A 20,595-nucleotide genomic window follows, 5' to 3' on the forward strand; every position below is an offset into this window, starting at 1 on the left:
CTTTAATCTGGCACAACAGGGGACACTGTGGAATAAAAAAGTAAAATAAGATAAACTCAAATTAAAAGATAAACCAGGACGTTCCCCAGCAGAGTGATATGTTAGCTGTCAGTCCCTGCGCACAGCACACACTGGGACAGTAAACAGGCCGGTGTGCGCCCCATGTAGCCTATGCTACCTTGTGCACTTCCCCATTCTGTGCTCTGTGTCCTGTCCAAGGTATGACGTCGACCCGTCGCTCTAGCCAATCACTGCCAACTTGAGGCGGATGCTGAAGGGAAAGTTGCTGGTAAGAGCTGCAGATTTTTTTTCCCACTCTCATTGACATTTCAACTCCAAGACGGATCCAAAGGTAGATAGATTTTAATCGGGACCTATAAGTTTCTGTCGCTGTGACTCGGAGGAGAGATCCGGGGAGGGAAGAAGCAAGTTTTTACGCACAGGATACCGGTCAGACACAGCTACTGCCTTTCATCCGGTGAGTTTGGACGGACTGTTTGAATTTCTTTTTAATATTTAAAGCCCTGATACGTTTGAAATTCTCATTTTGAGAATATCTTAATACTGCAAATGTGCGAACTCTGTCTGATCTCCTAAGACTTGAGAGAAAATGTAAAGCAGAAACTTGCATGTAGATTGATTATAAGCATGAGGCATGGGCAAAGTTAGGTAAAATTACGGGTTAAGTGCTTGCACGTTGCTCTCTGTAGCCTACAGGAGGTGTGCACCCACACAAAGTTGAACACAGCGAGCTGACTTCGTTTTTGTTGTCATCTATATCACACACACACATGTGTGTAATTAGCGATCTTCACTGGAAGGTGGAGGAATTAAGCGCACGTCTTTACTCCTGGGGACAATTAAAGGCTTCGACCTGTACAGTAAATTGAATGTGTATTTCAGCCCTGCTCCATCCATCAGCGCGGTGGAAATGACGCTGTCCATCAGCGTAATATTTTAGTTTGGCTGCGTTTCCTCATCGCGCTGCAATCCATGTGCGATCTTTGGAGAAAAAACGTAATATGTTAGCTTAAATGTTGAGTTAAAGAAGTTATTGGTCGTGTTGTAAAATACATTTTCTAAATGTTGGCTGTAATTAGCAAAAAAAGAGGGAATGTCAAATTTCCAAGTACAACTAAGATTGCAGGGAAATGACGTGTGCGCCCTGAGAGGTCTGAGATTGTTTTGGGTTCATAAAAAGGGCCTGGGTCTTGTGTTTATATTTGTATTTATATGTTGTTTTTTTTTAATTTCTATTTCAATCCCAACTCCAATAAGATGAGCTTCCATGTGTTTTTTTTATTTTTTTCCACACAAAAAAAAAGATACAAAGATACAATCTGATTTCCAAACAGTAGCTGGGAGACTTTGAATGTCTCAGGTCCAGGCTCGTGTATGTTTGGGTCCGTGTTTCTTTCTGTCACGCTTGCCGAGCAGCGCTGTGACACCATTAGCCCCGGTGTTTATCCCAGCCTTCAGCCTTTTGCCAGGAGACTTCCGTGGACTATACACTTTCTGTGGGCTGCACAACCAATCCTAGATCCTCTCCTTGTCTCTCTACAAACTTCAAAGATCGCGCACTATGGATTAGTTAAATCAAAACTACATTTGCATGAATGTATTTATCTCTCAACACCTGCCAGGAGGAGGAGCGTGCACCCTAATTCAGCTCAAAATACAGTAGGCCTATTATAGGCATGTAGACCTTTATTGTGATGGAACATGTTTTAAAAGCGCCTATAAAGCAGATGCTTGTTAGGCCTTTAGAAAAGCAGAATAAGGACCATCTGCAAACATTGAAATTGTTCCTAATGGAGTTATGTTTCCTTACATTTTTGCTTGATGTGCTGAGAAATTAGTAGACATTAATAAAGTTATCTTTTCCTGGACGCGCTCCATGTGCAGCAGGGTTTAAAAAATATAAAAAGTTGAAAGTTGAAAAAAATTCAAACAAGGATGTGATTTGTAAAAGTGCAAATAATGTATGCAAATAAACCAGCGATGTCCTCATGAATCTCTTCACAGAGAATAAATCTGACAATCCGAGGCTGTGATGAATGACAGGTCATCTCAACAAGAATACATCTTAGAAATTCAGGTCGACATTTGTAGTGATTATTGAGATTACACAATGAACAACACCATTAAAAACAACAACAACAACAACAATAATAATAATAATAATAATAATAATAATAATAATAATAATTTCAGGTTCATTTTGATTTGACTAAAAAAAAAAAAAATCGAATTACTGTTTTTTAACCTAAAATTATTTTTTATGCTAACCGTCAATCCGTCATAATCAAATAGCCAATTATATTATCAGAAACTGACTGTCACAATTACCAGCTAATAAGTAATAATTACCGTCATCATCAACAATAACAATAGTAGAAATAATAAAACAATAGTAGAAATAATAATAATAATAATAATAATAATAATAATAATCATGATATATGATGTTTGATATTGGATTTAATTATTTGCTCAACATTGTATGAAGCAGGTGTAATAAAATGTGAGGCCTATAAATGATCCCTTATGAGAAGCAGGTAGAGTTGGGATGTGTAGGAGATAATAACAGTTACACAGGATGTATAAAATGCACCCAGCAGTTTCCTGAAACAAATCAAAACAGGATTTGGTGTTACTTCCTAAAGGAATAACTAACTCCTATTAAAATGAAGGGGATGTAGATCAATGCTCCAGTTTTGCTTTTAAAAATCTACATGGATCAGAGGGATTCAGCTAAGCCATCTTTTATGTACTATTAAAAAAAAAAATCTTGAAACAATCTTGTAACATTTTCTAAAAGACCTCCCCAAATGTCCTGATATATAAAAGGTGAGTGAACTATGACCTCCATGGGGGATCATCACAAAGGCAAACAAGTATTAGTGAATAACAAACCCACACAAATGAAATAAATAAAAACAATTGGAAGCACTATTCCACCAGTTTTACACATGATGGATTTATCTCGTATAAATGTGCATCAGCCTGTAAAAGGTAAATCCCAAATAAGAACTAAATTAGGGGGGGTGGGGGTTTACCCTGCACTATCATCCTTCTCCCTATCTAAAAACAATGTCACTGTTTTACACTGCAGCTCCCTCCCCTTATGTTTGTCTTTCTTTCTTTCTTTCTTCCTTTTTTTTTTTTGCATTTAAAAGTTTCTAGATGGGTACGAATACCACATTGCCTCAGGGGGAAATAGCGACCAGATTAGGTTTTCTTTTCAAGGCCTGTGGCATTAGTTGCTGCTAATCCGAATTGGGCTAATTGCTTTCCCAACATCAGCATATCCCGTTTTTTTACAGACTTCCACACAATCCAGACTATACTTTGCAAAACAGAAAAAAATATACATGACAAATATTTTATAATGAAGTTGTTGCTGAGAAAGATGGCCTACTTGGCACGAGAGTGAAGGTTGTAAAAAAACAAAAAACAAAAAAACAGAAATCTGGAGACGAATTAGCTCATGGAGCGGATTTACAGCTTAACCAAAGAAATCAATAACCTACTGGAGGTATTGTTTCCAAAGAAAACTACTTGACACACTCATCGGGGAATCTGTCTTTTCAGCGAGGGCAGGTTAGTGGTGTGAATTTTTGACAGCTGCAGTCTGTGACAAATGAGTGGCAATAACATTTGCACTATAAAGGTAGGCTAAGTATTTGAAATACATGGGATGGAGGCTTTTTATTGCAATTGAGATCACATTTCTAACATTTAATTGAACGAGATCTTGCATGTTTATCAGCCAACCTATTTACACAATTGAGCTTAGCTTAAGTGTCCAAATCAGAAAATGAAATACTCTGTTATGACGTCTGGCTGTGGTTTAGGTGCCACAGCTCTGATGCAGCTGTCTAAGCCAACATGCACTTGCTGACAGACATGAGGATGCATATAGTTTAGTAAACACTGCATGAGTTCAGACTCCTCGTTGGTCCTGTTATCAACTCTCTATTGTACTATTTTAGTATTAAGTTTAATTCAAGTGCATTTAAAAGAAAATAATTTCCCTCCATTAACCTCTACAAAAAAAGTTATTTCTGAATATTAATGATCAATGTTGTTTGAAAGTTTGACTCCACATTCAGCGTGTCCAGTCGTTCAGGTTTACAGTAAATCATAACCAACACGAGGTCCCCTCATTGCACAAACTCCTATCGGGTGGGGGTGACTGGTTGGGGGGGTCTAATGTTTGTGGTCTAATGCATGTCTAATAGGGGGGTCCTTGACGTGAAAATGTTTGGGATCCCCCCTTAGCTGATATAAGCTGCGGCCATTCATGGTAGGCCTATAGGCTGAGCCACCAGTCTAAGTGAGTAGAAACAATGCAGGAAGGAGAAACAGATGAATGTGCTCGTTTAGTTTACGGGTTGTTTGATGAAGGAGTATTGGCCAAAGTGTTGTTCCTCACTGCGGGACCCTCGGTGACAGTTTGAGCCGGTCCTCTCAGCTCATTATCTCGCCGGCCCACTGAGGGCCCCATTCAAGCCGGGCAGTCCCTCTTTCTGTCTCTCCCCCCGTCCTCCCTCCTTCTCCCTCCCTGCCTCTCACCCTCTCTCTCTCTCTGGCAGCGTCGTTTGTCTACTCATTGAACCCATAGTCAGGAATGCGATGGTTGTTAGGGAGCCCTCTTTCACCTCCGAAGTGTTTTATTGATGAGCCCTGACTTCTCCTACTTTTTCACATGTCAAAGAAAGTCAAGTGTAAGCCTCCATGACTTCATTTCATGGCCTCCCATCCAAAAAAAAGAAGAAGCAATTTCTCTCCCCTCCCCCTGCTTATGCCTATCCCATCTACTCTCTCTCTCTCGCTCTCGTTGCCCTTTCATGCACCCCCTTTTCTGCTTTAGTTTGGCTTCCACATCCATACAACCCTCATTCTCTTCCCTTCGGTTCTCCTCCTTTTGGAGTGAGCGACGGGGCTCCTCAGTGCTGAGACTGGTGCTGCCCAAAGCTCCGAGTGTATGCTCAAACACGGGCGCAGAGGGGTTGCTTTTGGGTGCGTTGAGGTGTGCGTTAATAGCCAGTCATTCAACCAGCGCAGTTTTGGAGCGTGTGGCCATGGCTACACAGTCATTTGCTTTACTTTATTTACGCGTGCTATTTGCTGTCAGGTCGCAGGAGTGACGTCGCCGTGCCTCGCAAATGTGTCCATAAAAAGCACCGGAGCTTGCCTAAAGGCTGCGCTCTTTACGCATGGTGTTCTTGTTGACAGGAGGGGTAAGACTATTCAGGGGAAGTTGATACCCAAAAGAATCAACAAAAGCACGTGGTGATTTTTGATTGTTTTTGGTGAGGGAAGGAGGGCCGTGCCATTTTCAAATGCAAAAGATTTCCAAAGTATCCTCTCATTTGGAGCGTTTTGTTAAACACACACACACACACACACACACACACACACACACACACACACACAACTTTCACAAACTCAGCTGCACTTTGAGGTCTCCTTCTCAGGGATGTTTTGGGGGCTTTAATTTCCTATTTTAGAGCAATATAGAGTTAATTCCTGTGTTAAGGTGATTTACGTCTGTGTGCTTTAAATTCAATAAGAAAGCAAAGCTAATGCAAGTTATTTGAACTTTTTGTATTTAGGAAAATTGTTGTCAGTGTTGATAACCACCTGCAGGTCTACACGTGAATGCGAAAAACCTGTCTCCAAACTTTTCTAAATAACATCATTATAACATGCGTCTATATAACATTAATAGCATCTGTAGAGCATCGGCTGACTTATAAAAAGCACGCTGCAGCTCTTTGTAATTTCCATTTGGTGTTATGAGCTCAGGCGTTCACGTGTGCTGCTGCTCCACTGCTACTTTCCGTCCCCCTTGCAGCACTAGTTAGCCTCAGGTTGGAGCTGCCTAAGATTCCCTGCGCGGACCCAATTCAGCCTGGAAGAATAGAGCCTTCCGACCAATGGGCATTTCCGAGGCAGTTGCTTTGCAATAGGGCAATATTCAGCAAAGAGAGCGCAGGGTATTTGCATGCGTGGGCTGATTAGTGGGTTGGGAAGACTCTCTCTCTCTCTCTCTCTCTCTCTCTCTCTCTCTCTCTCTCTCTCTCTCTCTCTCTCGCGCGCGCTGTCGCTGTGACTCGGCCCCGTTTCCCGCTTTGGCTGTGGTGCAGGGGGAAGTGTTTATATGGGGGATGATGACAGAGGTCGGGTCGCGCTAATGGGCCAGTGAAGAGCGGCGGAGGGAGGCGAGGCGAGGCGCACACAGAAGACCAGGAACACATACATTAATACACTTGTTCCATCACCAATCAGCATAGGTGTGTTCATTCTCTTACCCCCACCTCCTTCTACCACCACCACCACCACCACCACCACTCTCCCTCCCTCCTTCCCTCCCCCTTCTCTCTCTCTCTCTCTCTCTCTCTCTTTCTCTTCCCCACTCTCCCTCTTTCCGACTCTCTCATTCGCTCTCTCACACGCCAGCGCACATCCTCGCCAAACTCCGTGCGTCCTGACATCTGAGTTCACTGTCAATCTCTGTCCCCTTCGCAGGGATATCCTCTCCGTCTCCGCCGAAGACCACTGGAAACTAATTTTTCCTCTTCTAAACTTCCCGAGAAAGACTGATCCTGGTCGGCTTTTTTGCTCTTTCTGTGGTGTGGAGAACTAGGCTGTAGCCTATAGTTTACCAAGGACTTTGACAACTACGCAGGATGCCCCAAAAAGGTAAGATCCTGACTTAAAGTTTGTCTGTTCTGTTTAATTGTGATTTTTTTAAATTATTATTATTATTATTATTATTTTATCATTAATTATTTTAACAATAATTATTATATTAATTCGTGTATTATTATTATTGTTATTATAATTATTATTATTATAGGTGATTTATTCTCGGCTGTAGGTTGAGGTTCAGCGGTGAAGTTGTGGGTGTTTTATCGTTTGGACTGTGCAGCCTGTCTTCTGACTGGACTCTCAAAAGTGCGAACAGCCTTTAGCGCCTCTGTCTGCTTTATCTGCTCGGTTTTGTTGGGGTGTTTAGGCCTACGGATAGCTTACCGCTTATTTATGACAGTAAAGAGTAAAAAGTCACGTTGGGCCAGGACAGTGATCATCGTGGAGAATGGGGCGCAATGACCCGTTGAGGAAAGGTGTCAGATTGATTCATGCAGGCGAGTCACCCAAGCGCCTTCTACAACAAAAAAAAAGAAGCTCCATGAAGCACTTGGGGAGGAGGCCAGTGTTAGTGTGCAACTTTCCCCATTTGTTCTTAGCTGTTTCCCTTAATGGCAGCGAGTTCAACTACTTTAACATTTTAGCAGTTAGGCTGTGTAGCATTTTAAAATAGTCAGACACTCTTTGACAGGCATATCAGCCTATAATAGTAGGCTAAATAATATTTGAAATCATTTCATACATGTAATAAAACACTAAATATGGATGCAAATTGCTGCTGCTTTTAAACAATGTTGTCAAGCAGGTAGACAAATTAGTAAAATAAAGCAGGTGTATTCATTAACTTCAAGTATGCATTTTTATTTTTTAATTATGAAGATAAATTTAGCATAATTCATCTTAAAAATATAATACAATTTAAAAAGACTGTATAGCAAAAACATACTAGTATATGGCACAATGATATGTTACCATACACTATAATTGTTGATCCTTTGAGTTGTGGTTAAAGCTGTTGGTACATGCATGGTAATAACTAATTCACTAACTCTTCTGTAATCTGTAGCCTAACACATTTTTAAAGTCATGTTGCGTATTTTAATACAGGCTATATATTTTCTGTTAGCCTGCAACTTGCACCGGGGCCGTTATATTGAAGGCCTACATGCACTATTTCTGCATATGAATGTTGTGAGTGCGGCCACAATAAAACATGTTGAATTAGGACATTGTTATTACAGAATACTAAAGGAAAAGAAATGCAGATTAGATCGTAGTTAACCTCGGAAACAACAACGTTTGAGCTTTCGACCTTAAATAACTGATTAACCACTTGGACCTTACAAGGCTAAAAGCTACTGAGTGCAGTGCGTTCTCAGGCTGGTCAGGCTTAAATAGGCTGCTTTGATTTTATTTGTTATCATTCCACCTTAAATCATGACATTAGGCCAATGACAATAATACTGTCTGAATTAGTAAATGGTTGTTTTTGATAATTTCAGGTTATGCTAAATAGGCTAACTCAGGCTATGTGGGCCAGTGTGATGGAATCTGAATTTGATTAATGCAGCCTATTTGTTAAACATGAAAGAAAGCTACAATCTAAATGCAATGGCGGCCCTGCGTGCATCCCCACAAACTAGCATTGGACTAAACACAGTATGTTATATACGTCCCTATCAGGCCATTTTGCTCTGCCCACAACACAACTTTGCATGGAGGGAGAAAACGAAAACTTCAGACTTCTCCCTCCCTGGCCCCCTTTTTATCTGTCCCCCCAGTCAATAGCTTCTTTAATGCATTTGTCTTTTCCAATTGAGCGCCCTACTGCGCTGTTGTGTCTTTAAACCCGCTTTACAACCCGCACCAGCAGCACGAAAATAACCACCAAATATTTGTAACAAGAAATTACTTTTTAAATTTTTTCTATAAAAGCAGGGCCAACAAAACACACATTCACGCACCAGCGGCACTGGGGTCACGGTCGTGTGTGTGTGTGTGTGTGTGTGTGTATGTGTGTGTGTGTGTGTGTGAATGTGTTATGTGTGTGAGAGGGTGTGTGAATGGTCCCGGAGGGGGTGGATGCATGCCTCCGGCTCTTTGTATTAATCTGAACTTGTTGGTGTGTTTAGTGGGGAAGCTGTGTTTCTAGTCGCGAAGGCCGAGTTTTCGCCCCGGGTTTGAGACATACGGAGGCAGAAAAGGGGGTGCATTGTTGGGAGTCCAGCAGGCTTTGTACACCAGCTTTGTACCCCCTCCTGGTCTGGACTTTTACAGAGCAGTGAGGCGAGGCAGACAACGTGTGTCACTGTACAGTTTCCACGATAGACTCCACAAGAGGAGGGTTATCAAGTTTAAAAAACAGAACAAAACAATCTGAGTGCCTCTTGCTGAGAAGATGAGGGCTGATTGCTTTATAAGCCTTGAATGGAATAGTGCTGTTAAATAGTTATAGGCCCAACATCACGCCAAGGCTGTTAGTTTGAATGCATTTTGAGTGCTGTAGGAAACATACCTAGCAGAGATAATAATCATAAATAATCTTGTACCGCCTCAATTTTTATTTATTTGCTTGGCAGCAACATTTAGGTTAATTGTAAATGTAGGGCACAAATAAAGATACAGTAAGTGCATCAGTATAGCTGTGGCTGTGCTAATGTGTTGTTTTGCTTTGTCCTATAGGGAGACATTAAGTAGTGAAAACGGCAGATGATTGACTAAATTGTTATAGAGTGGACAGTCAACTCTGTTTCCAGGCAAGTTTAATTAAAATACATACATACACTGAGGATGTGAAAATTCATTATGCATCAATAATGTTTTAAGCACAAAGATCCGCAAACATTCTATTCGAACGATGAGATGAGAAACTTTATTAAAAAAAAAAATTTAAAAAAATGTTGCAAATAATTTGACAGTGAAAAAAAGATGTGCACATGATACTAACCAGCTTTGTTTTTTTCCTTGTGACGCGTAGAATACCACAACCAAGCCACGTGGGAGTCTGGCGTAGCCTCAATGATGCAGAACAGTAAGTTGTTTTCATATTTATTTAGTTTTTGAAACTTTTGATTACAACCGCAAGTTCTAATGTGGTTGAACACCCACTGACATTATGCACTGGTTGTTACAGCAATAACTTAAAGAACACTTTATGTAGGAAATGTATGTGCAGGCATACATTTACATGCCTTTGAGGTGCAGGGGCGAAATATTCTCAGTTATTTGATGGCCGTTTCATTGCTGTTAATTTATTTTTTGCAATGATAGGTAGAGAAGTTATTATTGAACAAGTTAATCACACGTCGTCCTTCTCCAGAGAGAGTGTGAGAGAGAGAGAGAGAGAGAGAGAGAGAGAGAGAGAGAGAGAGAGAGAGAGAGAGAGGGAGAGATGAGAGGGGGGTTGGGTTGAGAGGGAGACTTTTGTTTCTGCTTGAGTTGGTATTAAATAATTGCACAGCCGTCTGCATTAGCGTTAGAGCTGGCTGCCAGGCTGCATACAAGATTAGCTGCGTAGAGAAGAGCCCTGCATGAAACATGAGGAATAGCAATAATGTTTTATGTAGATTAGTCCATATTCTTCACGGACAGACAGCATGAACTAGAAAGAAAATGCTCATATTATAACCGCAGGCCTCACTGTTTGGTGCATGCTGAATTTACAGCGGAAGATAAATATTAACAACCATATTGTCGTGGGTGCCAATCAAAAAACATGGTACATGAAGTTTCTTATAGGCCTTAAAGTGGCCTACATGAGTTGAATATCTGTTTTGTTCCTGGTGTGTGTTGAAACCAAAAAGGATAAACATGAAACATTTTCTCTCTTGCTGCTGGACAAGAGGTGTATGACATCTGTGATGAAGGTGTGTGGGATGATTTTATTTTATTATTCTCCATATACCTTGATGACGTGTCTGTGCTGTAATCTGTGCGCATTAGTGAAAAAAAAAATGTTAGAATCCAATGTTGGACAGCTGGATTGTTTGGTGTGATTCATAATTAAAGTGACCTGTGATGACAACCAAAAATACTTTTACAAACTGCTTGCATTCGAGTCTTATTTTATAGCTACTGTGATTTAAAAAAAAATATTTTTTATGATTTTTTTTATTTTTGCTTGCCAGTGTTCCATTGTAGAGATGATGGGGCCTTATCAAAGCTGTGTACAATGCTTTGCAGCGGATTGATGATAATGGGATGCTCCCCTGGCTTGTGATGTCTGTTGCGAATTGCTGAGGACATATCATTGGGCCCGGCCCTTTGGGTTGTCTAAAGGTCGCGACGGCCTCGGTGGCTTTTGTGCTAATAACTCCTGGGTGTATGTGGTGGGGAGCGTCCAAATTGACACCATATGTTTTCCTATTAGTCGACTTGCAATAGAATACTAGGCGCATAATCAGCGCCAGCGGGCGAGAACGACTCTGGGCACTTTAGGGAATTGTGTCATGATTAAGACTTAACCTTGGGAGCGTTTGATTTTTATGTGATGTGCTTATCTGACGGGTTTTATCGATCCGGAGGATTTATATGATAGCTATAAATCAAAGGTGACGGAGCAGCCTACGAGAACCCGCAGAGCAGGACTACTTAATGTGAGTAGGCCAATTTCAGCGTAAGAAGTCTATTAATTCCACTTAATCCTGGAATTACCAAAGAGCAAGAGGGATGATAATGGATTTACTATCAATCAGATCCACGCTGGAAGATTATTACATATAGCGGCCAAAGGGATATGTTATTCCATTTAACAGGTTTATTTTCACTTAGCTGTAGCCTACACAGCCCCCCTTTTGATCATTTAGCCTATATAAAATTACGTCTGCAGTTTAAACCAGAGTCCTGTGACATATTTCAGAGCAAAGACGCCTACCGATTGCACACAACAGGACTGCAGTGGCTGTGAGCATTTGTTGTCAAATACAAACAAGGGGGGGAAAAAAACTGCATGTCACTTTTAATATGTTAAGAATCCAGGCGCGCCCTCGTTTCTGTGACCGCGCGTAGCCCCTGGCCACCTTAAAACGAAGTCTCCCTCGGAGGGTAAACGAGTAGCGTCCAATTTTGTCTGAGTGATATCCAAATGCAGACAGAAAGGGTCGTTTTATCATGCTACTATTTGTCGTGACGATGCGATTTTCAAAAGCAGAGCGGTGTCATAAAGTGACATGCCTGCCACAAGTGCTCCAACTGATCTTTTCAATTAGCCTCCCATGCATGATCCGAGGCGACTTCCGCCTATTTCCAGAAATTAAGCTCAAACTTGACGTGCAGCTAGCTTTATTTTAAAGACAAATGTCAGGCAGGCTCATCATATTTTCCCCCTCTTCTATATTTGGAGCTTATTTATTGCTAAGGAGCCTCTGCTCCCGGAGTCAATGTACCGGTCGGCAGCGCAGGGGAAGGGAGCGGAGAAACAGAGAGCAGCTCAGGCACTCCGGGGAGTCAGCTCTCCCATTTGGCTTCAGGTTTGCCGGTTTATTCTGTGCTTTAGAGAAATACCATAGAATAATTTAGGAATAATTTCCAAAAAGCTATCTTTTTTTAGACAATAACCAATCATAAAACATGTTATTTTAGAGCTAGTATGTGGTGTCTGTCTTATTGATGCGTAATTATTGTGTGTTTTGAAGGACTAATGGTAGAAGGAACTTGTCGATTTAAAGTCACTTTCGGAAAAAGCGATGCTTTTGAATGAAGGCTAATTTAACACATTGTTTCAGATTCTAGTATTTTATGTGATTGTCGGTGCTGCTGGTTATTATTTTGAGGATAGTTTATGAGTGAGGTGCTGGTGTTGTTGATGCGTAGCTGCATGAGTGGATGGATACCGGTGCGCCTGTTTTAATACCGAAGTTGCTGGTTTGCTAAAAGGTTGCTGGAGTTTCCTCGGGGCAAAAGACCGACTGAGTTGATCATATATTATATGAAAAAATCCATATTAAGATGGTATGATTTAGTTTATGTGAGGCTTTTGTCGTTTAATCCATGTTCTGCACGTTACTGAATAACTGCGCAATGTTTGTCTTCAGAGGAGAATGTACCGAGCGGTGTAACCGTTTCTTAAAACTATTGTTTTATCAGTGCACTTCGGTTTTAATTTTGTTTTTTTGAAAAAATGACATCAACTGCAATAACCCCTCTGTACATATACTGTCTTCGTGTTTCATCTTTAACTCGGCTATCCTGAGCGCTTAAACCATTCTCCTCTCCATTAAATGAAACTCATTTGCTTTATCACCTATGTTTTCAGTTATAATACGATGTGATGACTGATGCTTTTGTCTCCACGTAGGTCACAGTGGCGTAAACCAGCTTGGTGGTGTGTTTGTTAATGGTAGACCGCTGCCGGATTCCACCAGGCAGAAAATAGTTGAACTTGCTCACAGTGGTGCTCGACCCTGCGACATCTCCAGGATACTGCAGGTGACAATCACACTCCTTTTTGAACAGAAAACAGGTTTTATGCATACTTTGTTTTCAAAGGACACAGACTGCTTTTATTTAAGCAAACGATGAAAGACACAACGGTATGCTTTTCATATTTAATCCATGTTTCCTGTAGCCTAAATTATGCATGTTATGGTTGTTTTTAAGTAAGTAAAATTATTATTTACTAGTTACATCATTCCGTTTACTGGAAATGTAATAAGGCCGACAAAATCTGCCTGCTCTCATAAAGAATACATATTTTTTAAGCAATGCCTAATATACAATTCAAGGCATATTTTTTGTGTTTATAGACCCATGATGAAGTCCAAGTGCTGGACAGTGAAAAGGTGATAATTATTTGACGCTATCTTAGAAATTCCGTTAATAGTCGTAAATAATGTATGTGAATTGTGTCTTTTGTTTTCTATACAGGTATCCAACGGCTGCGTAAGCAAGATCCTGGGCCGCTATTATGAAACTGGCTCCATAAGACCGAGAGCAATAGGCGGCAGCAAGCCCAGGGTTGCCACTCCAGAGGTGGTCGCGAAAATCGCGCAGTACAAGCGGGAGTGTCCGTCTATCTTCGCGTGGGAGATCCGTGACAGACTTCTGTCGGAAGGGATCTGCACCAACGACAATATACCCAGTGTAAGTGCACTGACTGTAAGTTATGTGCATGATTTAATTTGCCACATGAAATGACTTTTTTTTTCTCATGCAGTGGAGGAAAAGGAGATGGGCAACTAACCATTCAGTCTTATTAAATACGCTGTGTGCGGCGCGCATTATGTGATCACCCAAAAGTACAGTCAATTAGAAGGAGCTCGCTGTCCATTTGTGCGCTTTGCAGGAACATCTTCCTGTGCACATTTATTATGATTTTAAGGTGTGTGTGTATGTGTAGAAACACACTGATATGGTGCTCCATCTAATCTTTACTTTTATCATATGTAATTTGTCATTCAGGTGTCATCGATTAACAGAGTCCTCCGCAACCTGGCTAGTGAAAAGCAACAGATGGGCGCAGATGGCATGTATGACAAGCTGAGAATGCTCAACGGTCAGACAGGAACTTGGGGGACCCGGCCCGGCTGGTACCCCGGAACATCAGTGCCAGGGCAGCCCAACCAAGGTGAGCCTCATTATCACATAGTGGCAATAAAGACACCTTGACGCATGCACGTTTGTATCAAAAAAGGATACAGCCGGTTGGTCTCTCATGTATGGTAAATCACAAAAAAAATATTTTGAAGTTGATAAATTAGGATAACTGTAAACTCGTACACATAAATTGTCATTTTTGAGTATGAATAGTTTTACAGCTTACTATTCCAGTGGTTCCGGTCTACGACCCTGTTCGCAGGAAGGTATAATATTGGCATGGTTTGATGCCCTGAACAAGACCCCCAATTAAGACTAGTCGATTAGAGGAAACCATAGCCCATGCATGCAGTCTGAATGCCTCCACTGTCCCAGACATGGATGTGCGTGACAGCGGCTTGTCCTTTCAGCAGAGGTGTCCACCCAACAGCCTGCATTTTCCTCCCCTCCTGATGGGGAGCAGAGCCGGGGAGATGTGTGCGGGGATATTAGTACAAAGGAATGTTTTCCTTCACACGCAATGATTGGTTATGGGAACGGTCCGCACTACGTGTAATTGCTCATTAGAGAGGGCTTTGTCTCTCATTATGGCAACATGCAGGAGTGTGGAGATGGTGAGGCTGCTGTGGAAATGTTCCACTTCAGAGGGTTAGCTGTCGGCCTACTGCAGGCCAAACACGTTTTCTTATTGGAAGCACCACCTTACGCTTAAGCTGCTTCTTATATATGCATTCATCAAACAAGTCTTACGGTGAAGCATTGAGTCTGACTAATATGCATCAGAAAGGGGAAATACAAGTGCTATATGAATTCAGTCGTTGCAAATAATAATTTGCATTTGTGTGATGACCATTTGGTCACGTGGGGCTGGTATCAACAAGCAGGCAAGCGGAAACGAACAAATAAACAGCTAGCCTAAATGATTAACTTTATTTTGGAATCATAATAACATTATTATTATTATTATTATTATTATTATTATTATTATTGTAAGTAATATCCTACCTTTTTAGTTTTTATTGTGGTCACAGGTTATATTAATTATCATTAGCATTATATTTATTATAACACCAGAAATAACACTACTAATAATATTAATAATAATAATAATAATAATAATAATAATAATAATAACAACAATAATAATAATAATAGTTAGTTAGTTATTGTGTTTTTAATTCAATTACTTTTTAAGTAAAGCAATTGTCTGAGGGGAACGAAAATATGTTATCCATCCGACAGCCGAGTAAGCAGATATAATGGCTACATGGAGAGTGACAGGGCCCCTAAAGAAGACAAGTCTATCCAAAAAGGAACGAATAAAAACTCCTCACCGATTTTGTCTTTTATCTCTTTCTCATTCGCTGGCTATATGGCTCTAAATCCCGTCTATAGGATTTAGTCTCTCACTTTCTCTTTCAGTTCTAAGCGGTTTCTCAAGAGTGTTTTGATCCGGTCTCAGCAGCTGAAAGGTGCCGCAATTGGTTCGGTATCTCTTTTTTGCTGCTTTTCCGCCTCACTGGCCGAGACATCGTGATACTAAAGAATGAGTTTATTTCCCAGCGCTTTTATAAAGAAAACAAATCCCATCCTAGCGTCAGTGGGTCTGGCAGACGGATAAAAGCTGCACATTCACTCCTTTTTATGGATTATCCAGAGTGAAGAAACAAATAGCGCGGATACAAACTATTGGCCTGTAGAAGAATACTTTTGTCTATTTTGCAGCGAGGGAAATTGTCAAAAAAAAAAAAAAAACATGTCGCATCAGGTTTTCCTCCAGTGAACCAAGACGTTCACATTTAGACACACTAAATATGTTTTCAGGCCTACAGCAAACATGTAAAATTGCCTGTGAGCAAACGTGCAACTTTGCTTGAACTCACATGATGGAAACGCATGAAAATAAATAATTTCTAGCATCTTTCACGCAAGACAAAAGAAAGTTTGCCCACCCAAACTTAACTTTTTGGGTGTGCATCCCTTTTTAGAGGGCTCAGAAGCCTAGTGCATGGCTACATAGAGGCCGTACTGCACCTGCTCCCACCGTGTAACAACCTCTTGTCCTTGAGCAAGGCACTACTCACTAACTAGCCAATCCGGTTAAAACATAAACACAATATGCATACAAACAGCTGAATTCCCCTTCGTGAGTTCAACCCATGGCTCCAGACAAACATCCGTGAGATATTACATAAACCACCCTCTTATCAACGCACCCCTGCTTACTTTCGCATTAACTTCTCGGTGTGATAATGATGTCCAACAACAAGACAGACATTAGTCGATAAGCCTCGCCCTGCAACTGAATAGATTGGCCTTATTTTGGTTGTTCAGGGGGTTGCATGCTCTCTCCTCACTCATTTGTTTCCAATTGAAGACAGAAATCCTGACTGGCGTGTAGCTGGCCGGGGGACGTGATTAATGATGGTAGTGGATAAGGGTTAACACACTGGACTCAAAGCTCTGTTGACTGGGATCCTCGTGCGCACAATGCCAAAGTACTATAGCCTGTGCGCCTCCAGAGAGAGAGGATCCTTTTGTCATCTCCTCCAATAGCCCCCCTCCCATATATTACACCCACCGAGGGCTCACTGCTCGTCCCTGGCTGTGTCCATAGTTTAATGGTTTCCCTTACTCCTGAAGGCATTGTATCAGTCTGAAAAGCGTCTTCTCCTATTCAAAAGTTGGTGGTCACCTCAATGGCTATGCCAACGCCCATATGGGAACGACCATTGAGGCATTGCTCTGCCCTAAAAAAGGGGGCTAGAGAGTTTGGGGTTTTAATACATTTCATAGGCTCTGAAAAGAGGCTCGCCACATCTTGTCACATTTCTCTTAACCTTTTGAGAACACACGCCATTGTTGGGAAGCGATAAGTACGCGGAGCCTTTCCCTCGCCAGCCTGTTTTTCCCACAATATTTTATAAACAGTTTAACCGCTGAGCCTTTTTCACATTGTTCCATTACACGCAGGCAGTCGTCTGTAATCTCGCAACATTAAGAAGAAACTGCAATGATTCCTCTGATTTTGAATTTAATCAGCCATGATATGGGCTTTAATTTATGATGTTGCATCCCCGCAATCTGTACAATTAGCTGTATGCTAGGCCAATACAACACGAGACCCGCAAATTAATTATTCAATTAGCTTAATTGAATGTATATTTACCATCATGCTTTATTTTATTTTTTTTGCAGATGGCTGCCAACAACAAGACGGCGCAGGAGAAAACACAAACTCCATCAGCTCGAACGGGGAGGATTCAGAGGAGACACAGATGCGACTGCAGCTCAAGAGGAAACTACAGAGAAACCGCACGTCCTTCACACAGGAGCAGATTGAAGCACTGGAAAAAGGTCGAGCAATCAGTGATCTACCTTATTCATTTTTAACAACATCACTTTTTTTTTCTTCTTTTTACAAAATGTTATTGTAATTTGTAAAATATAGCTACATACTTCTGGTTGTCTCATGTAAATTAGGAGAGCTACATTTTTTTAATATTGTATAATAATAACCGAATAACAGGCCTAATATCTGTCCGACATGGCACAAAGCTTAGTCCATAGTTTCGGATTAAGGCACTTGACATACGTTTATTCAACTAATAGCCCTGCAAAAATTAAATTAGCCTCAACCTAATGTATTACGTATTAAGTAACCCTTTTGTTGTACGATTTTTTTTCATTGCAGAATTTGAAAGAACTCATTATCCAGATGTTTTCGCACGAGAGAGACTAGCGGCGAAAATCGACCTGCCCGAAGCAAGAATACAAGTAAGTGATCAGAAGTTGTTTTTATTTCAATTTCAAAAAAAAAAAAAAAAGTGAGAGTTTTTAAAAGTTGCAACAAACAAAAAAAGTGCATGTAAGAAAACTAACAAGCAGCTTTCATTGCAGGTATGGTTCTCAAACAGAAGAGCAAAGTGGAGGCGAGAGGAGAAGCTGCGGAACCAGCGCCGGCAGGCCAACAACTCCTCCAGTCACATTCCCATCAGCAGCAGCTTTAGCACCAGCGTCTACCAGGCCATCCCACAGCCCACTACACCGGGTAGGTCCACCACAGCACAACACTTACAGGATACCCCTGTCCCCTAAAATAATATTAAAATAGAACTGGTTTACTATAGTATTGCATAAATGCTGCATAGATTAATGTGTTACAATAGTCACATTGCATTATTACTGTAATGATGTAAACAACACATTTAAATGCCAATGGATTCAAGTCAGGCAGGGTCCATGTGAAATATTACTGAATATTATTATGTGACAGCCTGCAGATTAATATAAAAGAGGAAAAGAGGCCTCGAAGGCTGTGCGCTCTAGTTCACATGAAGAAGCACCGGTGGTTTCCTTTTGATGGATGATTGAGCAAAACTTCTCAGCTGACTATCTGTGTAATTACCGAATCAGGCACGAGGGCACACCGACAGAGCTAAAGCTCATGCTCACAAGTCAATCACCTGAGACACACACTGTACAGTATGTGTCTGGGCCCATCAGCCTGTCAAATAAGGCGTCACCTCACGCATGTACTACTTAACGCTAATGAGACGGTCTCTCACACTGGAGGACTGTGTGTGTGTGTGTGATTTCAGCAGGTTTTAAACACTTATTTTTTATTTTCATTCACAGTGTCTTTCACCTCAGGGTCAATGCTGGGTAGACCTGACTCTGCACTGGCAAACACCTACAGTGCGTTGCCCCCCATGCCCAGCTTTACCATGGCGAACAATCTACCTATGCAAGTAAGTAAAAGACTAATGCTCACTAGTCAATTATATCAAAGATATACCTTTTATCTGATATTCTATGATGACTTATATGATTTAAGGGTGGAATCAATAACACCATGAGTAATTTAAATTGTTTCCTGCCCAAACAAAAAATTTAGAGGATAGCTTTCTCAGAGAACTAAAATTATAAATTAAATCAAGACACTGCCTTACAGACTACAACTATGGTTGGCTAAGCTAATGTAACATTCTCTCCCCCCATCTATAGCCCAGCCAGACCTCCTCTTATTCCTGCATGCTGCCTACCAGTCCGCCTGTGAACGGGCGGAGCTACGACACATACACGCCCCCTCATATGCAGGCACATATGAACAGCCAATCAATGACCACTTCTGGTACCACCTCAACAGGTAGGCAGACAGTTCATTGTTTACCAACATGCTTGGGAATTAATCATAAACAGTGCACTCTTTGAAATATCTGCCACCTTTCCTGTAAATAAGGGGGTACTACATAGCCATCTTTGATTCATGATCTGTTGCAGCAACTTACCTTTTCCCCTCCATCTATTTGAGAAACTTCATGGTTTAAACGGATCAATATCGCTACATTCCACATCATTTTCCTCCTGCAGTCGCATTAAGCTCATTTCATCGCCACTCTACGCCATCGTGTCAACCCCACTACTCCAGCCCATAGTTTAGTTCCACCCCATTAGGATGCTTTTACTGAGAGCCATATATACCGGTTATAGTCATGAAGAGTTAATCATGCATAACCACATTTCCTCTGTGCTAAATTGCTAATTAATTTGATTAATTTGCTGTTCTACTCTCTCTGTTTAAATGCCATTGCCAAAGCCTCAATTTATCGAGCTTGCAAGCCTTTTACTGTGCAACCATGTGCAGAGCATTGTGACTCACTGCGGCTCCACTACTCGTCTACCCATTTACAAGCGTTTAAACCACAATGCTCTGTGCCATGAGGCTAACCAGTGTTAGCTGTCACACTAACTGTGCATAGTGCATCCACTCATCTAATTTAGCGTGTTGACTTCTGTTTATATTTTATTTCTTTTTTTACTGACATCTTTCTCTTTTTGTCTCTGCAGGACTCATCTCTCCTGGAGTGTCTGTCCCTGTCCAAGTACCAGGGAGCGAGCCTGACATGTCTCAGTACTGGTCAAGACTACAGTAGAGAGAAGAGCTACTTCACCCTGTAACCACCCACTCCACCATCGCCCTCCGGCAGTGCTCCTCACACATACACGGCACAGGAGAGTAGAGAAGGCGAGAGAGGGTTGTGAAGAGGCAAAGGACAGGAGAGGAAAGAGAGAGAGAGAGACTCTGGGAGAGCCTTGGGACGTCTGGGCTTTGTGTTTCCAGTGGGACTGTGTGCTGTTCTGTAGCTCTAGGCACATTCAAACGAGGACTTGGAAGAGAGAACAACGATGGAAAGAGAAAAACAATGGACCTCTGTAAAGTGCCCGGTGTTACATTTTTATGGAACAAAAACTTATCTGTTTTTTTTTTTTTTGTCTATTTCCAACTTCAGTCATTGTTTCCTTTTTCTCTGGTGTGTTAGTAAATGGCCATTTGTATGTTAATATGAAAAACCAAGATCAAGTACTGATAGATGGACTGCTAGAAAACCATGTTGGTCT

The 20,595-nt window shown here is 41.3% G+C and overlaps 1 protein-coding gene across 2 annotated transcripts; it reads left to right on the top strand.

The window, feature by feature from the left end:
- Nucleotides 1–282: 282 nt before the first annotated feature.
- On the top strand, nt 283–20,383 carry pax6b (paired box 6b). 2 transcript variants are annotated; one of them, XM_078250504.1, is made up of 13 exons: nt 283–478; nt 6,538–6,711; nt 9,638–9,691; nt 12,956–13,086; nt 13,404–13,439; nt 13,525–13,740; nt 14,059–14,224; nt 17,392–17,550; nt 17,888–17,970; nt 18,094–18,244; nt 18,832–18,944; nt 19,201–19,342; nt 20,044–20,383. In XM_078250504.1, the coding sequence occupies exons 2-13, from the start codon at nt 6,699–6,701 to the stop codon at nt 20,127–20,129; spliced, it is 1,350 nt and encodes a 449-aa protein (XP_078106630.1). In that variant the 5' UTR covers nt 283–478; nt 6,538–6,698; the 3' UTR covers nt 20,130–20,383. The 2 variants fall into 2 exon arrangements, with proteins under 2 accessions (XP_078106630.1, XP_078106640.1); XM_078250514.1 differs by lacking the exon at nt 13,404–13,439.
- Nucleotides 20,384–20,595: the final 212 nt, after the last annotated feature.

Source organism: Sander vitreus, chromosome 1, assembly GCF_031162955.1.
Source record: "Sander vitreus isolate 19-12246 chromosome 1, sanVit1, whole genome shotgun sequence".
Classification (NCBI taxonomy): domain Eukaryota; kingdom Metazoa; phylum Chordata; class Actinopteri; order Perciformes; family Percidae; genus Sander; species Sander vitreus.

Bases quoted from the DNA above. Each gene is read 5' to 3' on its own strand.
- pax6b (XM_078250504.1), top strand. The intron at 17,971-18,093 runs GTAAGTGATCAG...CTTTCATTGCAG, and splicing joins TGCCCGAAGCAAGAATACAA to GTATGGTTCTCAAACAGAAG. The intron at 18,945-19,200 runs GTAAGTAAAAGA...CCCCATCTATAG, and splicing joins CGAACAATCTACCTATGCAA to CCCAGCCAGACCTCCTCTTA.